At 44.5% G+C, this 24,372-nt stretch overlaps 1 protein-coding gene across 1 annotated transcript; it reads left to right on the top strand.

Moving 5' to 3' along the window:
* Window positions 1–317: 317 nt before the first annotated feature.
* On the top strand, window positions 318–12,449 carry ZNF507 (zinc finger protein 507). Its single transcript, XM_056862680.1, has 6 exons — window positions 318–2,426; window positions 5,234–5,338; window positions 7,192–7,210; window positions 7,618–7,732; window positions 11,037–11,183; window positions 12,081–12,449. Exons 1-6 carry the CDS (start codon window positions 318–320, stop codon window positions 12,442–12,444), a joined length of 2,859 nt encoding a protein of 952 aa, XP_056718658.1. The 3' UTR covers window positions 12,445–12,449.
* The last annotated feature ends 11,923 nt before the right edge of the window (window positions 12,450–24,372 follow it).

Here is a 24,372-nt window from a genome sequence, read left to right as displayed (position 1 = left end):
CACTTGGGTTTCCTGCATGGGTGTGGTTCAACCTCCTGTCATACCCATTTGGTGGTTGCACCCACCACTATGTGTCAGAATTCCTAAAGTGCCCACAGGCTGAAAAAGTTTGGGGACCCCATTCCATTGGAAGGAGGAAAACTTCCTCCTCTGAAGGAAGGTTCCTCATTTACCAGAAGGGAACCAATTGGGGTCTCACCCATCGAAATTACATGTTTAGGGTTGGATCACAGAAATATGACTTATCTTTGTGCTCCTGAAGTTTGATGTTCCATTTTGTAACCAACGTATTTTCCCCCAAATTGTTTTCAGGTATTATGGAAGAAGGAAGCAATATTACAGCATTAGTGTCCAACATTGGAGAACAGGAAGCTGTCGTGATTTCTGAGGCCGTCCTCAGCCCGCCCTTGGAAAGTGGTGAAGACCAAAGGAAATGTAACCCTGATCCGTTAATCCAGGTCATCCAAAAGTTAAGCAAAATAGTTGAGAACGAGAAGTCCCAGAAATGCCCTCTTATAGGGAAGAAACGTTTGCATCCAGAAACCGCTGTGCTTCCAGTCGACTCGCAAGACCTCCCAGAGATACCGGCTAAATCAGTTGAGTTGCCAGCCCTGGGGACAATAAATATTGAAGACTATTACATGACTGACTGTCCTCCACAGAGTAAAAGGAAGGTGGTTTGCTACCAGTGTAGCCTTTGCAAGTCTCTGTCTCCCTCTCTACATCTTTTAAAAGAACACCTAAAACAACACGGTCAGCAGAATGAGGTAGTACTCATGTGTTCCATATGTAGTTTTGCCACTGTAAGCCTAGAAGAATTTGAAACGCACGTTAGATGTCACCCAGACAATGACGACAAAAACCACGCTCCGTCAAAGGAACAGCAGTGTACGAGTCTCTCTGGTACCACTCTGCACGGACCACTGGAAAGTTTTGTCAAAGCAGGCCCTGATCTGGCAGCACAACATCAGTCTACTCCTCTGACGGAGAAGGGGAGGCGAAAATGGTACACTTACGAGCAATATGGCATGTACCGATGCTTAATTTGTAGCTACACTTGTGGTCAGCAAAGAATGTTGAAAACACATGCCTGGAAGCATGCTGGTGAAGTCGATTGCTCGTATCCCATATTTGAGGACGAAAACGAGCAAGCCACGTTACAAGATTCCACTGTATTGGGTGTTCCTCATAATGTCGATACCGTCGTCCTCGCACTAGAAAACAGCGAGCTTGATCTCTGCACCGACCAGGCCGTTCAGCTCCATCTTTGTGGCCCAGAGCAAACGACCTACAAATCATCACCCATTGAAGAAACAGTAAAACAGGAAGCAGTCCTGAGTCAGTCAGCTCTGATTTCTCCCCAGGGAAAACTGTTAGAGGAAGCGATGTTGGACACTGATCTGGAGCAAGATAATTTGATGACTGATAGCTTGCTGTCATCGGCCCAGAAAATTATTAACTGCAGCCCAAATAAGAAAGGCCATGTTAACGTCATAGTGGAACGTTTGCCGAGCGCCGAAGAGCCAGTCTTGCAGAAACCTTACTTGACAGGCGCTGACGTGGAGGCCGAGAAGATTATCGCCGAGCAGAGCCGAGTTGTGCGTGGTGGGCCTGGGGACGTTTTCCACATGGACAAAAATTCCGTTGACCTTGAAGAAGTGATAATAGGATGGAACAGCACGGAGAAGAAAGATGGCGACCTTAGCCCCGGAAAAGCCAGGGCGGTTGACGAAAATGCCCCTCCTACGCGAAGAAGAACCAATTCCGAGTCCTTGAGACTGCACTCCTTAGCCGCGGAAGCTCTAGTTACGATGCCCATCAGAGCCGCGGAGCTCACCCGGTCAAGCCTCAGGGCCTTTGCCGAAGCCAACTCTTTAAGCTCAGACACGGGCCAACGACAGGCTGACAGTGGCTACCCGTCCCATTCCAAACTGGTCACTTCCCTCAAAGCGGAGGAGTTGCCGAGCCTGAGCCAAACCGACTGTGCTTTCATGGAGATACAGAAGGATAAGCAGGAGTTAGCGGAAGGCCCCATTAAAATGGGCATTAGCATGTCGCTGCTCACCGTGATCGAGAAACTGAAAGAGAGGACAGACCAGAACGCCTCCGACGACGACATTCTGAAGGAGCTTCAAGACAACGTGCAGTGCCAGCCTGCGACTGATGCCAACGTGCTGGGGAGCAACTTGGTAGAATACATCCCCAACGTGGATCGCCCCTTCCGGTGTCGCTTGTGCCACTACAGCAGCGGCAACAAGGGTTACATCAAGCAACACCTGCGTGTCCACCGCCAGAGGCAGCCCTACCAGTGTCCGATTTGCGAGCATATCGCGGACGACAGCAAGGACTTGGAAAGCCACATGATCAACCACTGCAAGACCCGGATGTACCAATGTAAACAGTGCGAGGAGTCCTTTCATTACAAGGTGAGTGGCTTTGGCTTTTGCATTTGCTGACTTTTTCGTTGGTGGCACTCTCGATTGCTTTTGAGTTAAACGAATCGGGAGATGGCAGCTTGCCATAGCAAAAGCATTATAAAGGACATGTGTATCGGTTGTGGCAGAGGCACTGTTGGGAGTACCAGCAGTGGAGCCCCTGGTGTGCTTCGATGCCAGAGGGGAATCCAAGGTTGAGAAATGAGCCAAAACGTTAGCTATTTATCCAGCCAGCGTGGTGTAATTGTTAAGAGCGGTGGTTTGGAGCAGTGGAGTCTGATCTGGAGAACCGGGTTTGATTCCCCACTCCTCCACATGAGTGGCGGAGGCTAAGCTGGTGAACTTAGATTTGTTTCCCCACTCCTGCACACGAAGCCATCTGGGTGACCTTAGGCAAGTCAGTCCCACCTACCTCACAGGGTGTCTGTTGTGGGGAGGGGAAGGGAAGGCGATTGTAAACTGGTTTGAGTTTCCCTTAAGTGGTAGAGAAAGTTGGCATATAAAGTTGGCATATAAAAACTAACTCTTCTTCTTCAGTGGGGAGCCAGCATGGTCTGAGCTAGATTTCTGCCTATGCCATGTTGAAGTTGGCCTGCTGTATTAAGACAAGTAAAACTCGGGCTTCAGCCTGTAGAAGTGTGAATATTTAAAAAGCTGCACTGAAGTACCCTTCTCAAGTCGTGAAGATACTTTAAGGAGGTAGTTGTGTTGGTCTGCAGTAGAACAACTAGATTTGAGTTCAGTATCAGCTTAGAGACCAACAAGATTTTTGAGGTACACTTTTTTAAGATGCTTGTATGACAAAGGGAACTTTGACTCTCAAAAGCTTATACCTCGAAAATTATGTTGGTCTCTAAGGTGTGCTAGTGGACTCAAATCTATTCATTGTCAGTCAGTGGCATACTATTTGATGTAGTATCCTTGACCTTCTTTGCTTTATATAATATTTTGATAAACGTGCTCAAAACCATCACACAAAAAGTGTTTAAAAAACCCTACTTGGGGGTTAAAACCTAAAACATGCAGAAGTGATAATAATTTGTGGTACAGGTCAATGTTTGAACTGATTTTCTTGAAAAGAAAAAGGTTTTACTTGCTCGCTAAATATTAGCAATCAGCATAAGTCTGTTGACTTGTTTTCTTTCAACCTTAAGTGATCAGCAAATGCCAACCTGTCCTCCTTCTCAGGAAAAAAACCACCCTCAAGTTTAAAAGCTGGAAATAAAATAAATGGATGTACAAAACTGAATTTGCATAGGTAACCTAGCCATAAATGTAATTTTATAAACCATTTCTGTGGTCTCCACTGCAGGGTGTTGAAACAGTCTTTCTTGATGGCCGATGTACTTGAAGGGCTGTCATATAGAGGAGGGTGCCGAGTTGTTTTCTGTTGCCCCAGAAGGTCGGACCAGAACCAACAGGTTGAAATTAAATCAAAAGAGTTTCTGTCTAGACGTTAGAAAGAATTTTCTAACAGTTAAAGCGGTTCCTCAGTGGAACAGGCTTCCTCAGGAGGTGGTAAGCTCTCCTTCCCTGGAGGATTTTAAGCAGAGGCTAGATGGCCATCTGTCAGCAATGCTGATTCCATGACCCTAAGCAGATTATGAGAGGGAGGGCATCTTGGCTGTCTTCTGGGCATGGAGTAGGAATCACTGGGGGTGTGGGGGTGGGTATTGTGAATTTCCTGCATTGTGCAGGGGGTTGGACTAGATGACCCTGGTGGTCCCTTCCAACAATGTGATTCTATGATGAGTACCAAATGTTAATTGTGACAGGCGCTAAAGACTTTCTTGGGAAGGATGTTCAGCAAACCATGGCTGTAATAGAAACCACTTTTCCCCTCGCCCTTTGACAGCTCAGTGGTGTTGGGCATACAGAGCAGAAACTCCCTGCAGATTTCAGGTTGGGCGATCGAACCTCGCAAGTCTTAGCAATCGTTTGGCCTAAATGATAGGCCTGTCCTGTTTCTCTTAATTCTGTAAGGGGCAAATAAAGCTACAAGAAACAATAGCTTTGTACCATCTCCATAGTCTCCAAGTACATTGTTAAACTCTATTAAAGTCTATTGCAGTTGTAAACTTACTGCCGTTTGGTTGGGCTACCCGACACATAACGAGGGACATCTGCATGGTATAGCCCTATCATGTCAGATACCTCGGAAGTTAAGCAGGGTCAGTTTTTGGAAGGAAGACCCCCAAGGCAGACTCTGCAAAGGAAGGCAATGGCAAACTACCTCTGCTTCTCAATTGCCTTGAAAGTCCCTTGCTGGGGTCGCCATAAGTCATTTGTGACATGAGAGCATTTACGTACCTGACGTAAAAGAAAAAAACAAACCACATTTGACATAAAGGATTAGATCTGATGAGTTCTTCTTGCTAAGTGTTGCTCTGATATGGAAGAATAAGCAGGAAAACTCAGAAGGAAGACTTACAGAAGAGATTCGCTGCATCCTGCTTGGTGGAAGGGATGCAGTGGATCCAGTGGAGGGGCCGTGGCTTAGTGGTGGAGCATCTGCTTGGCATGCAGAAGGTCCCAGGTTCAATCCCCAGCATCTCCAGTTAAAGGGACTAGGCAAGTAGGTGATGTGAAAGACCTCTGCTGAGACCCTGGAGAGCACTGCTGGTCTGAGTAGACAATACTGACTTTGATGGACCAACGGTCTCATTCAGTATAAGGCAGCTTCATGTGTTCATGTGTTCAGTCTGAAAACAGTAGCTACAGTTCAGTGCCAGGGATTTTACCACTCTGTATCAAACTTTTTCTTTGTGGTACATTACATATTTGTTTTGGTATTCCAGAGTCAGCTGCGAAGCCACGAGAGGGAGCAGCACAGCCTTCCGGATATATATTCGACATCATCATCACCTAACAAACTAATAACTTGCAGCGAAATGGATGAAAGTGTTGGTACTGTCTCTCTTTTTGACTCGTTTAACGATAGCATCGGGCTGCTTTTAAATGTCCTGGCCTCCAATTTGGAGGCTGCTGAAGAATGCTTCATCGGGCACGGCGTGCCGTGCAGCAATTGAAATTGCTAAAATAAGGAGATAAACAAAAGCTCACCTTCCCGTCATGTGCGGCATCTGAGCACCGCTGCCAACACTTCCCCGGACTAGGAAATGCTGGCATGCGGAGATGCTGTTTGCAGGCCGGAGCAATGTAAGATGGGAGCTTTTATATGTTACATGCGGTCCGTGGAAGACAAGCAGAGGAAAAGAGCAAGAGTCCAGTAGCATCTTAAAAACGAACACAATTTCTGGCAGGGCATGAGCTTTTGTGAGCCACAGCTCACTTCTTAAGGTAGTGAAGTGAAGAAGTATGCTGTGGCTCACGAAAGCTCACACCCTGCCAGAAATTTTGTTTGTCTTTAAGGTGCTACTGGACTCTCTCTCTTTTCTACTGCTGTTGACAGACTAACCCGGCGACCCATCGTGATTATCTCCATGGAAAGCAGGGGAAGGTGCTTTTCTGTGGCCTCGAGAGAGGGCAGAGCTTTCAAACTGGGCAGAAAAGGCTCGGGAGGGAGGTTGTATTTGCCACTGTCCACACCCCCTTTTAAAGGAAGCAAGTCTGGCATTTCAGGGATCCTGGAGTTAAATGCTGTTAATTGCTCTTAATCGTACATTTCTGCAAAAAGAAAGAAAGGAAAGCGCTGCAGGCGCTGTCTGAATTCAGGGTTGCCATTGTTGTTTTTAAATTTTAAAGCACTTCGTAAATAATAATAAATCAAAAGCCAGGGTTGACTTGAGTGCAAATGTTCTCCTTTTAATAGCATTCATTAAATGAGAATTTAAGCTTTCGGAAGTCTTTGGGAAGCTCTTTGCAGTCAAATTACGAGAGCGTTGCGGGAAGGAAGTCCTCTTGTCAGGCAGATGTCACCTCTATAAAACAGCCTGAGACCCAAGAGGTTTATGGCTCAGCATCTGTTTATGTGCCAGGGAGCCGAGCGGGGAACATGCGCTCCGCGTTTATGGAATTGTCGGTGCCTTTCTCGAACGTAACCGTGCTGTACAATTAAAGGGTGTGTTCTGCATACAATTGCCTGGTAAATGCCTAATAACAGAAGACTGTCATCAGAAGGTGCATTAGAGGAACACCTGTTTTTGTTGTTCAAAATCAGTCGCTCCTTTATACATCATAGAGCTTGCTCTTCCTTTTCTATCCCCCCCAAAAAAGAGATAGAAGCAATTCTCAGAACTCTTGACCTGACTGACAGCAGAGGGAACATCCTGCTGAAATGTACAGCTAATCCATATATCTTTTATTCATAGCCTGCCGTGCTTTCAGGGCTCCGAGTAGGTTCTGAAAACATTAACTTTTCCCCCATTAAAGATACATATACAAAATCAGGGAATCTTTAGAGAACAAACAAGTCTGTATTACTAATTTTGGGACAAACACTTGCTCGTCTATTGATGTGTATGGAATCTCCTTACGAATCTCCTTCTAATAAATGTTACTTTTCTGTTGCACAAGGAGTGATTTAGGGATCTCACCATCAAACCCTAAGTAGAGTTATACCCTTGAAAGTTAATGGGCTTTGAGGGGCATAACTCTTTCTAGGTCTGCACTGTAAAATATGAAGGGAAATGGATATACCATTGCATTTTGTAAAAGCCACAAATTAAGCTAATAGTAGAAGATATAATGGCCCTGACCTAGATGTCCCAGGCTAGCCTGATCTTGACAGATCTCAGAAGCTAAGCAGGGTCAGCCCTGGTTAGTATTTGGATGGGAGACCACCAAGAAATACCAGGGTTGCTGTGCAGAGGAAGGCACTGGCAAACCACCTCTGTTAGTCTCTTGCCATGAAAACCCCAATAAGTGGTTGCCATAAGTCAGCTGCGACTTGATGGCACTTTACACACAGAGAAGATATAATAGGGCATGAATACATTGCTGTTAGCAGTTGGATACTTATTATCCAGGCAGCATTATTGGTTGCCAACAAATGTTTCCTTTCTTGCTGTTCATGATAAAATGCTTAATTGCATCATAAATATTTTTTTCAAACCACACTTTATAGATCGACTCCATGTGGGCACATGGAACTGTTTTTATTTTGGATTGGGAGGTTATAATGTAGCCAAGATAAGCCAGCTTGATCTGAGACAGAATCTTTCTGCTTTAAAGCAAAAGTAATTCTACATGCATAAACTCTTGTCTATTGTGTCACGTACAGGGGATAGGATTTCAGTCCAGAAACTTTACAGATGCGACACTTGTGACTACACAAGCACGACGTATGTTGGGGTGCGGAACCATAGACGGATTCACAACTCTGACAAACCATACCGGTAGGTTTCTCAGTATTTCCAGTTATGAAAGTGGGTACTTCAGGGTTGTTGTTTTTTATAAAAAGGAATTTATTTCCCATAGGGTTGTTCCTTCCCACCATTGCCTAGTCTAAAGATAGAAAACTGTGGGCAATTTCAAGTAACCTAATTTTGAAGCCATGTGTCATGAATAACTGACTCACTGTGACAGCGTTGTTCAGAATCCACCAACGTTTTTCATTGAGCTTGTTGTGCAGTTCCCTCTTTTTACAGTTCACTTGGTAGAGAAATAATAAAAACGAGTTTTTTACTTGCTCTTTATTTCACCCTTCTTCTGTGGAACTTGGGGCGGTGTATGTTGGGGTCCCAGGACATCTCTCATCCAGGCCCTAGCCTGGTTGCTGCATCACTTGACTTCAGGTCATCCTCCGGGCTCGATTTGTCTGCAGCCCCCCATGTTTTGTAAGTAGGGGGGAGCTTTCTAAAGAATCTCACTGCTCGCAAGTGGCAGCTCCGGTCCTTCATTTTGGAAAGTTAGGCAGTACCACAGAAGGCCTGTAACAAATGGACACTCGGACATTTCCCTTCTATGGTGAGCAACTTTCATATACAGGTTGAGTGTCCCTTATCTGGACTTCTCGAGACCAGAAGTGGTCCATATTTTGGATCTTTCAGTATTTTGGAATATTTGCATATACATAATGAGATATCTTGGGGATGGGACCCAAGTCTAAACACAAAATTCATTTATGTTTTAAATACACTTTATACACACAGGCTGAATATAATTGTAAACAATATTTTGAATACTTTTGTGTACATTGAACCATCAGAAAGCAAACTGGCGTGCTGCTGAGTGCCTGTGAGTAATTGCCTGCATGCCAGCTCAAAAAGTCTGGTTTTTGGATCACTCCGGATACCGGATGTCTGGATAAGGGATACTCAGTAATCTGTACTTAACCGACTGTATTGCTAAAGATTCCAGAATGAGACCTAAATGGCAAAACGTTCTTTGAACTTTTTGTAGTGGGAGGGGCTGTGGCTCAGTGGTAGAACATCTAATTTACATGCGGAAGGCCCCAGGTTGAGCCCCCAGCAGAGCATCTGGTTTGCATGCAGGAGGGCCCAGGTTCAATCTCCAGTTAAAATGATCAAGCAGCGGGTGATGTAAAAAGACCGCCACTTGAGATCCTGGAGAGCCACCTCAGGTTGAGTATCCCTTATTCGGACCGCTTGGGACCAGAAGTGGTCTGTATTTCGGATCTTTTGGAATTTTGGAATTTTTGGAATTTTTGCATATACATAATGAGATATCCTGGAGATGGGACCCAAGTCGAAACACGAAATTCATTTTTGAATACATATAGCCTGAATGTAATTTTAAACAAGATTTTAAATAATTTTGTGTATGTTGAACCATCAGTGGCACTGCTGAAGGCCTGTGAGTAATGCCTGCATTGCCGGCTCAAAAGGTCTGGATTTCAGATCAGTCCGGATATCGGATATCCGGATAAGGGGTATCAACCTGTATCAGTCAAAGTAGACAGTACTGGCCTTGATAGATCAACGGAGTCTGCCTGACTCGATATAAGGCAGCTTCCTGAACTGCCATCACCCTTCCAAAACTTCCCATCGTTCTTTCTCGCGCTGGCGACTTGAGTCAGCAGGTCGGGGACCATTCACCGGTTGTTGTTTCTTCAGATGTCGAGTGTGCGACTTCGCCACGACAAATATGAATAGTTTGAAATGCCACATGAGGCGGCACCCCCAGGAGCACCAGGCAGTTCAGCTAATGGAACAGTTCAAGTAGGTAACGACGGCTGCTCAGCCAAAGGCCGTGGTCTCCTTTACAATGCATAAAATAGTTGGGGATTGGGTCGCTTGGACGTCGGCCGTGCCTCCTCTCACAAATTCATTAGCATAGGTCATCTAGGTTGGTTTTTTTTAAAAAAATACTTTTGGGTTTTTTAAAAAAATACCTTTTGGTCATTATAGTTGGTGCTTTTGGTGGCTCTGGGCAATGTTCTGCCTCTTCAAAAGAGAGGTCCAGGAACCTAAGCCTGCCTAGACGCCCTAGGCATATTCAGGGAGTTATTGTGCTTCTGCTGTGTCCTGAATGCCCCTCTCTAGCCCTGTCTCATCTGATCTCAGAAGCTAAGCTGGGTCGACCCTGGTTAGTACTTTGGATGGGAGACCTCCAAGGAAGTCCAGGGTTGCTGTGCAGAGGAAGGCAATGGCAAATCTCCTGTCTCTTGCCTTGAAAACCCAGTGGGGTCGCTGTAAGTCATTGTAAGAGACAAACAAGTTGGCTGTGACTGGATGGTACTTTCCATTCAACTGCGCCTGTTCCCTAAACACCTTCAAGTGGATTGCACTTGCCTAAGCGCTTTGCATATTCTCAGAAGCACATATTTTTATTATCCTTATCCCTTGGTGTAAAACACCGTAAACCAGTACAGGTAACGCTTAGGGAAGAGAGACTGAAATAAAACATGTTTTTTAATTTAAAAAAACAGATGTACAGTTTGATCAGTATTTTGCATGTAATGTGTTCCAATGAGAAACCTATTTAATAAAGAGCTAAAATTAATATTTTATCCATTTATTCAATGAATTTAAGAATTACCGTTACTATTCTGAGTGAAGAGCTTGCCTAGATCCCATTATTGTTTGGAGCTGCTGTCTGGTGCTTCTGAAAGTATGTCGAATCCTAGCTGTGTGATTTTCTAGGCGTCTTCAACTTCTCCCTCCTGCCCTGGTCCTTTCTGTTTTCATTTTAATCACTTAGGTGATGGCACTTGCCTTAAGATCTTTGGCTTGCAATGTGTGATGTTTCTAGTTCTGTATGTGCGATTTGACATAGGTCTTAAAGGTTACCTGATAACATTCAATAAAACTAGCTGAGTTGGCCTTGAAACTGGAACAAGATACTATGTAATGTCATGCACATACACACAATCTCTGTCTGGTTTTGGGTGTGCACACATAACCAGAAAGAGAAAGAATGCACCAGGGCCCAGAAAAAAAATACAAAAGTTATTAATACCATAATAACCACAGTAGTTGTAGAATAGATCATTCCCAACACATTTCACTGAGCTTTGTCAGGGAAATTTGTTCAGTAGTTATACTTCTCATTCTGGTAAGACGTCTGTCTCCAAACATGACCGTACCATACATTGCTCACAAGAAGCGAGATGTAATATGTGTTAACTAACTAACTGAAATAAATTCTTTTGAATTTTGGATGACACATTGGTGTGCTTATTTCTTTTACTGGTAATCACTTCTCTTTCCTCTCCATTTCCCCCCACCCCACCCCCAGATGTTCCCTTTGTGGATATGTGTGTAGCCACCCTCCTTCGCTAAAGTCTCATATGTGGAAACATGCAAGTGACCAAAATTATAACTATGAACAAGTGAACAAAGCTATTAACGATGCAATGTCTCAAAGTGGCCGGTGCGTACATTTGTATTTTAGCATTATTGTTTGCAACCATGATATAGAACATAATCCCAAGGCTTGCACAGGATATAACCTTGATTTTGAGGTATAAATGTAGTTTAGGCTGCTGCTCTGTTGGCAGCTGCCGAATTCCAACAGAGACTTAAAACTAAGTTTTTCAGTCCCTGAGTTCAGAGAGCAGCTTGGTGCCTAGCTTTCTGGCACAGATAGTTGTTGTTGGGGAATTGTAAGTGTACTTGATGCAATTTCTCAAGTGACAGCTCTCGTGCCAAATCTTTGAACATCTCTTTAAAGTCAAGGAAATTTAGAATGCTGTTTGGGGACTCATTGTGGGGGGGGGGGGGACAGTTAAGAGTTCTTGTTAGGGTATAGCTGAATCTAACTTGTGCCTTCTTGTACCTTTGTGGGCAGACTGTTAGAGATTATCTATAATACTGCATAGCACTGAAGAATTCCACTTGTTGATTGTCATTATAGCTAAACATAAACCGGCTGGCCCTTAAGCAGCTGGTGACAGCAGCAGAATTGAGTTGACCACAGGGTAACTCCTGAGGTGTGCAGAATATATATATAGATAGAGAGAGGGAGAGAGACATGTCCTTGTCAGTTAACCAATGGCAAAAGAAAAAAAAACTTCTAACAATGGTCTGATGAGATATAAACATGCCCTAGAAGGGATGGAATATTGAGAATCAGTTAAATTCTGGTGCATCACTAAACTGCTGAGTGGTTCAGTACTTAGGCGAGCAGGAGTCATCTCGGATTGGAGAGTATCCGCTCTGAAGGATAAGGGAAAGAGGAAAATCTCCCAGTGATTTTTATCTTGCACCCTGCAATACTTCACAGCTCTCTGATTTAGTAATGTAATGAAAATAATCTCCCTTCCCTGCTCTTCTTCCTTAGGTCTCCAAGTCAGCTTCTTGGGAAGACAATAGCTGAAGGCCCTGAAGATAGTTCAGTTCCTTTGACAAGCCATTCCGAGGTCTCGTTGCTGTCAGACTCCTCCAGCCAGACCACAAACAAAACCACGAGTTCCAACGACAATCAGAACCTCAGTTCCTCCTCAAATACCTCATGCGATTCAGAAAAAAACGTGAGTCTGGCCCATCTTGGCACGGAATATTGCGTTCTGCTCTTCTGTTGTTGCATTTGCGGATTTGAGTCCACCAACAAAGAGACCTTACTTGACCACATGAAGGAACACGAAGGTGAAATTATAAACATAATCCTGAACAAGGACCACGGTGCAGCACAGAGCGTAAGCTAAGCGAAGCTCCCCCTTTTCAGACGTTGCTTTAGGTGCTGCTTCTTCCTGAGTTCAATAAACGTAACATGAAATCCTTATTAAAAGAGAGGACTTGTGAGCAGGATGATAGCTATATTCCCAATTTCTGATGTCGTCGTACCAACCAGAAAGCAGATTACCCCACAGCTTCTTGAAGTAACTGCTTAGCTTCATACTCTGTGTAGGGAAAAGGTAAATGCGACACTATTATCCCTTGTTGACAGACCCATTTTCAATGCCTGTTACTAATCCAACGTCTGTTTGTGCAATAAGAAATTCACGCTAAGGTATTATGGGGGTTTATCTTCCTGCCTCAAAACAACTGGGAGGACGTCACATTCATTTCGGGTAATTAACATTTTTTTTCCTTGACATGACAAAGTAAAATGATGAAGCAGTTGTTTCCCAAAACTCACAGAGGGGAGAGAGAGAGATGGAGCAAAGTCTTTGGCCTTACAATTCTTTAGCGTAGTTGCTTTTTTCTCAGAAAAGATACTTGTTCTTGCTGGTATAAAACAAGTGTGTATTTTGCTAAGTGTTTGTCTGGCCTAATCTTCTCCTTCCCCTATGGGATGCCACAATGCTAGGAGTGTCCAAATGTTTCTTGTTGGTACCCTAAATGTTTGTCCACAAGTTTAATACTACCTATATCGTGAAGTGTGAGCAGACATTTCATTAACGGTTTTTCATTTCAATGTGTTGGACGTGCCATAATTTGGAGCATAGGAAGCAGTAGAAACAGGTGGTCACAGGCAGACCTTGAACCCAACTTTGAAACAACCCTGAGAAAGGCTTATCTTGTGTTGATGAAATGACCATTCAACAGAGCAGAAATTATTGACTTGGCTTCGCTGGAATACCGTGAAAACTCAGCCAAGGCTACCGTAAGCAAGCAAATTGTTGGCTGCAAGGAAAGGTTGCACACACTTTCCTTTCTAGAAGGAGGCATTTCACACCTTGAGCAAAGTATTAAGTCTATTTCTTTGACAGAAACCCTGCACACAATCCAACTGCTCAATGTCCAGTAGGAGTTCAGTCAGCAGGGCTCAAGATGGCAGCCTCTGACATTACCTTATTGCATGTGGGTGGAATCCCTCGCAGTTCCTGCCAAGACACTGCAGTTTTGTTTACTCGAGCCAATTCACGGTATGCAAATCTGAATTATTTTCCAAGAGCTGCTGAACATGTTTCTTGTGTATTTATTACCTATTTATACATCGTTGTTAGCAGAATTAAGCTTAAAAACTTAACAGGTTTCATGGTGCTACTCCCTCCTGACTTTTCTGAACCTGTGAAATTGGGCAAGTTTTGTATATAATTTTCAAGAACCGTTAAGTGCTGAATCAAGTGCGGAAATACTTCAACTCACTTTGTTGACATAACAAAACTCGAATCCCCCCCCCGACCTATTTCTTCCATTATTTGTTTCTAAATAACACTCACCGCTTACGTCGAAAGAATGGGTCTTCTAACCCAGTTTACAGGAACGTTTCAAATCTATGAAAGATGGGATTTAGAAGTTGAATGCTCTTAACGCTGTTCTTGCAGAACAGAGCAATTAGGGAAGGTTTAACGTTCAAGGTACTGTACCTGGTATTTTTAAAACGTGCTCTTTAATGATTCAGAATGAACTTCACTCGTAAAACTTTGATGAAATGTGTTTGGCTGCTACTGCCATTTTCGGTCCTCACTCTCAGCACTGTGATCTCAGCATGAAGTTCCAGTGTAATTGGAAACTGGAAAATAGTTGGGCAACTATATAATTTCTGAGGTCATACAAGGTGTAATGACATTCCACCTCCCATCTTTGTAGGGTCTATTTGCTGCAATTTGTGTATAGCACGATTAAAAAAAAAAAACTACCAAAGCACTAGGTTTATTTTAATTTATCATTTCAAAACCATGATAGGTTGCCATGACCCTTTATTATTATTTTTCCATCATGGATCATGCCTCTTTATTACACTACAGGAAGACAGTGAAGAGATGAATTGGTGATATCCTTATTTAAGCTACTGATTTTTTTGCGTGTGCGCATGTGAAGTTTTATTTTTTTAGAATACCACATGCAAAGAGCAGTTGAAATGAATTGGAGGGCTAGAGAAAGGTGTATGTATTCAGCATGGGTTGTTGTTTTTTTTACTGCTTGTACCTGTAATCTTTAGTTAAACTCTTACTGCTAAATAGTGAAATGGAGTACTTTTGTTGTTGTTGTTGCTGAAATAACGAACAAACTGACTGTAACCTTGATACTAGAAATCTGACATTCATTTGCACAGGAAATAAGCATATTGACTGCTTCCTTATTTTAAGTGTCCAATGCAGTTGCTGTCTGTTTGCTCTCAAGATTTGCATAGCTGTCATGTGGAAGACTAGGTTGAAACCAGTTTACCGATCATGTTACCTGCCTTGGAAAGTGTTGCTGTGTAATCGGCTTGGGAGCTAGGTTGCCATTTTTTTGTTTCTTTTTGTAAGAACGCTTTTCAAACATACGGCCTGTCTTTCTGTTCCGAGATCTGAAATGACAGGCTTTTGGAACACAAATGCTAAGAAAGACAATGCTAAGTACAATGTTTGCTTCTTCCCCACCCCCCGGTTTTAGGTAGGTGCAGTTTTAGTACTTTGAATTTTAATTTCAGCCTCTTCCTCTAGCTGTTAGGACTCCATTATATACTTTTTTTTTTTACTTATTTCAGCAGGATGGGTCGTTTCTGTATCCTGCAGCCATGTTCCCTGAAATGTTACACCTGTGGGGACAGGGGGCAATTTTGGGGAGGCTCAGTGGGCTGCAGCGTGAAGGGATAGGGGAGGCCAAAATGTCCCCCCCCCCTTCTGTTGACGGAAAGCAAACCTTGGATCCAACCCGGTTTCCATTGACACTTCTGGCTGCAGTACCTGTGTGCGTGGGTTCAGGAGTCAGTTTTGTTGATACCAATAGACTTATTCCCAAACGGAGGCGCTGCAGATTGCACTCTTCCAGTGCGGCATTCATCCAGCTGTAGTCGGTAGTGGAAGCTATTTGCAGGGATTGACCCTGCACTTCTGGGCCAGTTCATATAAGTTCAGTGCGATACTAAGGGGGACATGAGACTGAGCAGTGGAATTATATTGGCTGTTCTATCTACCGGGTCACTTATCCTATTTTAGGACTTGCTGAACATCTACACAACATAAGTAGTTTTTACGCAGCGCCCAGGTACATAAAATCCAATAATCGTGGGCACAAACTGTGTAGTATTTACCTTTCTGTGGTCTGGAAGTACAACCATTCTCAGTTGTGAAGTCCAGTATGTGGCTATCCCAGAAGGCCCAAAGTAGGAGAGTTACCCTGATGGGTAGGTGCGATCCCACTGTTTCCCCGCTCCCCTGGCCTTTCACATAGGCTGTACTGCAGTTTGTCTGAACCCGGCCTTTCAGTTATTCTACAACTTGGAAACATTGAACTACAAGTTTCAAATGAAGTTGGCTTCAACCGCTTCACTAGCAAAGGATGACTATCAGCTCTCTCCACATTGTTCGCTTGAAGACGAAGCAGGATTCAGGCAGTTACTGCATTTTTTTAAAAAGCACTTATTTAATCATTAAAATAAATAAATGTACATGTTGGTGCTCAAAGTAATGTTAAAATATATTTAATAGAAATTTGCATTTGATATTCACGGGCATGGGTACATATATTTTTTTAAGAAAAGATTGTAATACCATGGCATTGCTTTTTTAATATCTAAAGTATAAAACTTTTAGGGGGGAAACTAAACTGACAAGTAAAAGACTGCAGATATGCCTCTTGCTGTATCTTATTGATAAGATGGCTTTATTTTATATAAAAAAAAAATACCTTCTTTCCCGCACATTAAGTTGCATGCCTTAAGTTCTTCTCTAGGATTGTCTGTTTTGAGCTATCCAGCGAACTTTGTAGTACTACTTTTGGCTACCTTTGAAAATACTGTACATTGTTAAAATAATTTATTTTGCTTTACAGAAGTTTTTGTCATGTATTGACTAACTGTATTTTGGTAATAAACTGGGTTTTTTTTGTTAAACTCATCAGTGCTATGTTTTGGACTGCACTGTATGAAATATAAGCACTGAACAGAGAGAATGTGTCTTTCCTTTTGGTTTTTACTACACAGAGCGTGACGCTAATGTTGGCTTTGTTCAGATGTCATGCCAAAACCAGACCTTTTTGTTTTGTGAACAAATGTACAGAGCAAGGGCAGCACCACAAAAAGGACAAGACGGAAATTCAGCAGGGTTATTTGTGGCATAATGTGGTAACAGTATTGGACTAGGGGCATTCTGGGAGATGGGATGCCATTTCATTCTGCCATGAAGCTTGCTTGGTGACTCTTAACCTGACCTAACCTAACCTCACAAGGTGGTTGTGAAGATAAGCTAAGGGAGAAACCTGTATGCCGCCCTGAGCTACCTGAAGGAAGGGTCGGATAAAAATGAGCTACATAGGTGGTTCCTGCAATGATTACCAAATATGTGGGCTGAGTCTTGCACTCTGTCATTGGCTTTACTGCAATTCCCTTCCTTCCCAGTTTGCTGCAAACCATAGTCTGCAAACTACAGTTTGTGCTTGCCCTGCAAGCCACAATTGGGTGGGAGAAGAATGTGGAACGTGAATCCAAGGCTCGTTCCAGATTCATTCACAAGAATGACAAGCTATGGTTTGAAGAAGGAGAGTTGGTTTTTATATGCCGACTTTCTCTACCAGTTAAGGAAGAATCAAACCAGCTTACAATCACCTTCCCTTCCCCTCCCCTCCCCACAACAGACACCCTGTGACGTAGATGGGGCAGAGAGAGCTGGGACTATCCCAAGGTCACCCAGCTAGCTTTGTGTGTAGGAGTGGGGAAACAAATCTAGTTCACCAGATTAGCCTCCGCCGCTCATGTGGAAGAGTGGGGAATCAAACCCAGTTCTCCAGATCAGAGTCCACCGCTCCAAACCACTACACCATGCTGGTTTGCTGTTACATGTGAATCAGGCCATGTGTGTGTGTGTAAATGCCATCAAGTCGCAGCCGACTTATGGCGACCCCTTTTGGGGTTTTCATGGCAAGAGACTAACAGAGGTGGTTGGCCAGTGCCTTCCTCTGCACAGCAACCCTGGTATTCCTTGGTGGTCTCCCATCCAAATACTATCCAGGGCTGACCCTGCTTAGCTTCTGAGATCCCACGAGATCAGGCTAGGCTGGGCCATCCAGGTCAGGGCGAACCAGTCCATAACCAGAGTTAATATGGCATAGTGACTGAGCTAGGAAACCAGGAAACCTCTTGTTCAGATTTTACTAGCTTTACAGTGCAATGCAAGCAGTTACTCTAGTCTAAGCCCAATAAAATCAGTGGGTTTAGGGTGGAGTAACTTTGCATGGGATTGTATCATTTGTCTATAAATCAGCCCTCTAAACTGTGTGTATAAAGTGCCATCACGTTGCAGCTGACCTATGGTGACCCCATAGGGTTTCCAAGGCAAGAGACAAATGAAGATGGTTTGCTATTGCCTGCCTCTGCGTAGCAACATTGGACTTCCTTGGTGGTTTCCTGTCCCAAGTACTAAGGGCCCACCCTGTTTAGCTTGCAAGATCTGATGAGATCAAGCTAGCCTGGGCCATCCAGGTTAGGGTACAGGCCTAAACTAAAGACGTTAAAAGGATATAATTTTACATTCCCTTCTAAATCCTGTTTCTCTTTTTTCTTTCCTTCTAACTCCTGTTTTGCTGGTGATTCTAATCTATTACTTTATTTTCAGGTAAAACAGTCACTTAAAGTTGGTTATGAGCTGTATTATTACTGTTCTGTTAATGAAATTCTCTCACTAAAAACACACACTTTTTGCCCTTAAGAGGTATATCCATAAAAACTTAGTAAAACCTTTGAGACAATGTTACTGTTGTCCCTATTTTGCCAGTGCCTCTTCTCATGTTTGCAACATAAGAAACATTCTTCCAAAGAAAATTGGATTACTCATGGAGAATTTAGAGTACAAAGGAAGGCGGATACTCTCTGGCTGGTAGTTCCGTGTACTCTAGCGCCAAGTGCTAAGAAATGGGCTGTTTAGGAAAATCAGTACAAAGCAGAATATGAGTATAGTAACTATTTCAAAATGTAAAACCAAGTACAAATATGGAAACCTTTGAACCACACCTCCAAATGTACAGTAGAAAATAGATAACTGGGGCATACAGAAGTGACAAGCAAATGTCACTTTTTCCCCAGCATGGAAACAGATTTTCCAAATGGAAACAAATAAATCCAAGCACTGTTCTGCCATTTCCATGGGAGCTACAGATTCCACAGCTTTTTGGATTGTTTTTTTTAAAAAAAGGTTTGACCAATCAGTCACGAATAAGTCCCATTCATATGAAGCTCCAGCTTTGGCATGACTGATCTTCCCGGCTATTTTAATCTACTTTTCTCTGCTTGCTGGATCGAACCAAAGTCTAGCATCCTGTTTCCAGCAGCGTGCTTCAGGAAGCTCGTGAGTATGGCATGAAGGAAACAGCTGCTGATCCCCAGCTTCTGATAGAGGTTTACTGCCTATATATGTTTCCCAAGCTACACACATGCTATAACGTGTACAATCAGGATTTTAAAAACAAAATATATCTTCAGAGGGTAGCTGTGTTGGTCTGCAGTAGATCAGCTAGATTCGAGTCCAGTAAACACCTCAGAGACCAACAAGATTTTTTGGGGTATAAGCTTTCGAGAGTCAAAGCTTCCTTTGTCAGACACCTTGCAGTGTTTTGCAGAAAGAAAAACCAAGGGGCATGAATGACAGCACTCTTCTGTAGAATAAAAGACAAGACTTTCTTCAACTCAATAAATGGTTCAGAGTGCGGTGGATAGCACTGGATCCCACACACCATCACTGCTACAATTCCATGCAACTGAGGCTTCATGTGGAGAAGTGGGGAAACCAACCCAGCTCACCCAACTGGCTTCATGCGCAGGAGCAGGGAAACCAACCCGGTTCACCAGATTAGAGTCTACTGCTCATGTGGAGGAGCAGGGAATCAAGCGCAGTTCTCCAGATTAGAGTCCACCGTTCTTAACCACTACACCACGCTGCTTCTGTGGAGGAGCAGGGAATCAAACCCGGTTCTCCAGATTAAGAGTCCACTGCTCCAAACTCTTAACCACTACACCAAGCCGCTCATGTGGAGAAGCAGGGAACCGAACCCAGTTCTCCAGACTTAAGTCCACCACTGTTTTTTTCATGTTTACAAAGAGACACCACCCTGTGCAGTTTTTCACTTTTTTCACTTTTTCATTAGAAAATGGCTTAGAAAAAGAGGACAAGCGAGCAACCAAAACAGGTCCCTGTGCCCACAAATGGCTCACCCCCGCTCTCTTCCAGAAATACGTTCCTGATTCACCTCCCAAACGCAGTGATTTCTTCTTGGTAAATCTGGCTATACGAGGAGCTCCCCCCATCCCATAATGTCTGCTAAGTAAATAATGGCTGCAAGTAAATTGTAGATTGAAGCGGCCCGCCATTTACCACCACCACCACCCAGCTCCTCCTTGCTTACATTCTCAATGCACGTCATTAGCGTCAAGTCCACCACTCTTAACCACTACACTCAGGAACACATATGAACACATGGAGCTGCCTTATACTGAATCAGACCCTTGGTCCATCAAAGTCAGTATTGTCTACTCAGACCGGCAGCGGATCTCCAGGGTCTCAGGCAGAGGTCCTTCACATCACCCACTTGCCTAGTCCCTTGAACTGGAGATGCCGGGGATGGAACCAGGGCCCTTCTGCATGCCAAGCACAGACTCTACCACTGAGCCACGGCCCCTCCCCATGGCTCTCCAGGGTCTCAGGCAGAGGTCTTCCACATCACCAACTTGCCTAGTCCCTTTAACTGGAGATGCTGGGGATGGAACCTGGGACCTCCTGCATGCCCAGTAGATGCTGTACTACTGAGCCACGGCCCCTCCCCAAATGCTTTACCACTGAGCTATGGCCCTTCCCCATAGCAGCAGCTCTCCAGGGTCTCTGGCAGGGGTCTTTCACATCCCCTACCTGCCTAGTCCCTTTAACTGGAGATGCTGGGGATTGAACCTGGGACCTCCTGCATGCCAAGCAGAGGCTCTACTACTGAGCCACGGCCCCTCCCCATGGCTCTTCAGGGTCTCAGGCAGGGGTCTTTCACATCACCCACCCAGTCCCTTTGACTGGAGACGCTGGGGATGGAACCTGGGACCTTCTGAATGCCAAGCGGAGGCTGTAACACTGAGCCACGGCCCCTCTCCATGGCTCTCCAGGGTATCAAGCAGAGGTCCTTCACATCACCTACCTGCCTAGTCCCTTTAACTGGAGAAGCCGGGGGTTGAACCTGGGACCTCCTGCATGCCAAGCAGAGGCTCTACTACTGAGCCACGCCCCCTTTCCATGGCTCCCCAGGATCTCAGGCGGGGGTCTTTCACATCACCTAGTCGCCTAGTCCCTCTAACTGGAGATACTGGGGATTGAACCTGGGACCTCCTGCACGCCAAGCGGAGGCTCTGCCACTGAGCCACGGCCCCTCCCCATGGCTCTTCAGGGTCTGAGGCAGGGGCCTTTCACATCAGCCACCCGCCTGGTCCCTTTAACTGAACCTGCGACCTCGCGCCTGCCTTCTCCTAGCGCTACTGCCTTTCCCAGCGACTCCCGTCTTTCCTCACAACGCGGCCGAAGCCTCCCTTGCGTAAAGCTCCGTCTTAGCGGCATAAAAGGGGGAAAAAAAAGCCGTTGTTTCCAACGACAAAAAGAGGGGGGGCACCACCACGCCCACCCTGAACCCGCCCCCTAACGGTCGCCCCCCAAACCCTCCTCCCCACCCCCCCCGAGGACAGCAGAGGGAGGCGCCTCCTTCGCTCCCTCCCGCCTGCCCGCCTTGAGCGCTGAGGGGAGGCGGCGGCGGCGGTTCTCTGGCTCCTCGGCCGACACGCGGCCGGCTCTCTCCGTCCTCCCCGCGGGCAGGTAAGGCCGAGCGTCCGTCGGAGGGGAAGAAGGGGGGAAGGAAAGGCGGGCAAGGCCGAGGCGGCGTCGTGGAGCGGCGGCGGCTGGGCTCGCCGGCCTAGGCCGAGGCTCGGCGACCCCTCTTTTCCCCCACCCCGACCTCGCGTTCCCTTCCCCTCCGTGGCCGGGCCTGGTTCCTCTAACGGATCCCCCCCTCCCAGCTGCTGCCGCCGTTTCCACGGCGGCCTCTTTCGGCTGGGGTTTGCAGCCTATGATAACCCTATGATAGGCTATGATATAACCTATATGATAATAAAGTGATAATAACCCTATGATAATAAAGTGATCCTATGATAACCTGTGATATAACCCTGTGATCATAACCCTATGATAATAAAGTGATCCTATGATAACCTATGATATAACCCTGTGATAATAGCCCTATGATAATAAAGTGATCCTATGATAACCTATGATATAATCCTATGATAATAAAGTGATCCTATGATAACCTATGATATAACCCTGTGATCATAACCCTATGATAATAACCCTATGATAATAAAGTGATCCTTTGATAACCTATGATATAACCCTGTGATCATAAACCTATGATAATAAAGTGATCCTATGATAACCTATGATATAACCCTGTGATAATAGCCCTATGATAATAAAGTGATCCTATGATAACCTATGATATAACCCTATGGTAATAAAGTGATCCTATGATAACCTATGATATAACCCTGTGATAATAACCCTATGATAATAAAGTGATCCTATGATAACCTATGATATAACCCTGTGATAATAACCCTATGATAATAAAGTGATCCTATGATAACCTATGATATAACCCTGTGATAATAGCCCTATGATAATAAAGTGATCCTATAACTTATGATATAATCCTATGATAATAAAGTGATCCTATGATAACCTATGATATAACCCTGTGATCATAACCCTATGATAATAACCCTATGATAATAAAGTGATCCTTTGATAACCTATGATATAACCCTGTGATCATAACCCTATGATAATAAAGTGATCCTATGATAACCTATGATATAACCCTGTGATAATAGCCCTATGATAATAAAGTGATCCTATGATAACCTATGATATAACCCTGTGATAATAACCCTATGATAATAAAGTGATCCTGAAGTCCGTCTCTTCCCCCCCCCCCACGAACAAATGGTCATAAATCTGGCATTAAATGGTCACTGTGGCTGAACTAAAAGTCTCCCGTAGGGAAGCTCCAAAGGGAGATCGCAATGCCAGGTTCTGGAAATAGAACTCATTCACAAGTTCAGGTTAGGGATGTGTTACGGGTACCCTGTTATGGATACCGTAGACTTCTGTAGAATGAAAATAATCCTGTGATAAGAAAGTGATCCTGAAGTCCGTCTCTTCCCCCCACCCCACGAACAAATGGTCACAAATTTGGCGTTAAATGATCACTGTGGCTGAACTAAAAGTCTCCCGTAGGGAAGCTTCAAAGGGAGATCGCAACGCCAGGTTCTGGAAATAGAACTCATTCACAAGTTCAGTTCACAGAGGGTAGCCGTGTTAGTGTGTCTGCAGTAGTAGAAAAGAGCAAGAGTCCAGTAGCACCTTAAAGACTAACAAAAATATTTTCTGGCAGTGTATGAGCTTTCGTGAGCCACAGCTCACTTCTTCAGATACAGGTATCTGAAGGTATCGAGCTGTGGCTCACAAAAGCTCATACCCTGCTAGAAAATATTTTTGTTAGTCTTTAAGGTTAGGGATGTGTTACGGTACCCTGTTATGGATACTGTGGACTTCTGTAGAATGAAAATAATCCTGTGATAAGAAAGCGACCCTGAAGTCTTCCCCTCCCCACCCCCGAATAAATGGACATAAACCTGGTGTTAAACGATCACCAGAGAGGGAGGGCGTTTGTGAATATCTTCCTGGCAGGACTAAAAGTCTCCCCCAGGGAGGCTTCAAAGGGAGATCGCAACGCCAGGTTCTGGAAGTAGAACTCATTCACAAGTTCAGGTTATGGATTTGTTACGGATACCATGGACTTCTGTAGAATGAAAATGATCCTGTAATAAGAAAGCAACCCTGAAGTCTTCCCCTCCCCACCCCAAACGAATGGACATAAATCTGGCGTTAAATGATCACCAGAGAGGGAAGGCGTTTGTTAATATCTTCCATGGCTGAACTAAAAGTCTCCTGCAGGATGCTTCAAAGGGAGATCGCAACGGCAGGTTCTGGAAATAGAACTCATTAACAAGTTCAGGTTACAGATGTGTTACGGGTACCGTGTTAGGGATACCGTGGGCTGCCAAAAATAAAAAACAAACCAGTGGGTTATAGATCAAATCAAGTCTGAACTGTCTTTCCCAGCAACTCCCGTCTTTCTCATAATGTGACCAAAGCACCACAGCCTCCCTTGCATAAGGCCTCGCCTTGATGAGGGGCCGTGGCTCAGTGGTAGAACCTCTGCTTTGCATGCAGAAGGCCCCAGGTTCAATCCCCGGCATCTCCAGTTGAAGGGACTAGGCAAGTAGGTGATGTGAAAGACCTCTGCCTGAGACCCTGGAGAGCTGCTGCCGGTCTGAGTAGACAATACTGACTTCGATGGACCAAGGGTCTGATTCAGTATAAGGCAGCTTCGGATGTTCATGTGTGTTCATTTGAACTGACCCTAGAAACTAAAATGACTAAACTGAGGATGTCCTCACATTGTGAGAAGACAAGAGTCATTGGAAAAGACAATCATGCCAGGAAAAGTTGAAGGCAGCAGGAAAAGAGGAAGACCCAGCAAGAGATGGATTGACTGTATAAAGGAAGCCACGGCCCTCAGTTTGCAAAACCTGAGCAAGGCTGTTAAGGATAAGACGTTTTGGAGTACATTGATTCATAGGGTTGCCATGAGTCGGAAGGGACTTGACGACACTTAACACA

This window comes from Euleptes europaea, chromosome 17, assembly GCF_029931775.1.
Source record: "Euleptes europaea isolate rEulEur1 chromosome 17, rEulEur1.hap1, whole genome shotgun sequence".
Taxonomy (NCBI): domain Eukaryota; kingdom Metazoa; phylum Chordata; class Lepidosauria; order Squamata; family Sphaerodactylidae; genus Euleptes; species Euleptes europaea.
The sequence above is the reverse complement of the archived record's forward strand: the minus strand, read 5'-3'. Positions and strand labels throughout refer to the sequence as shown.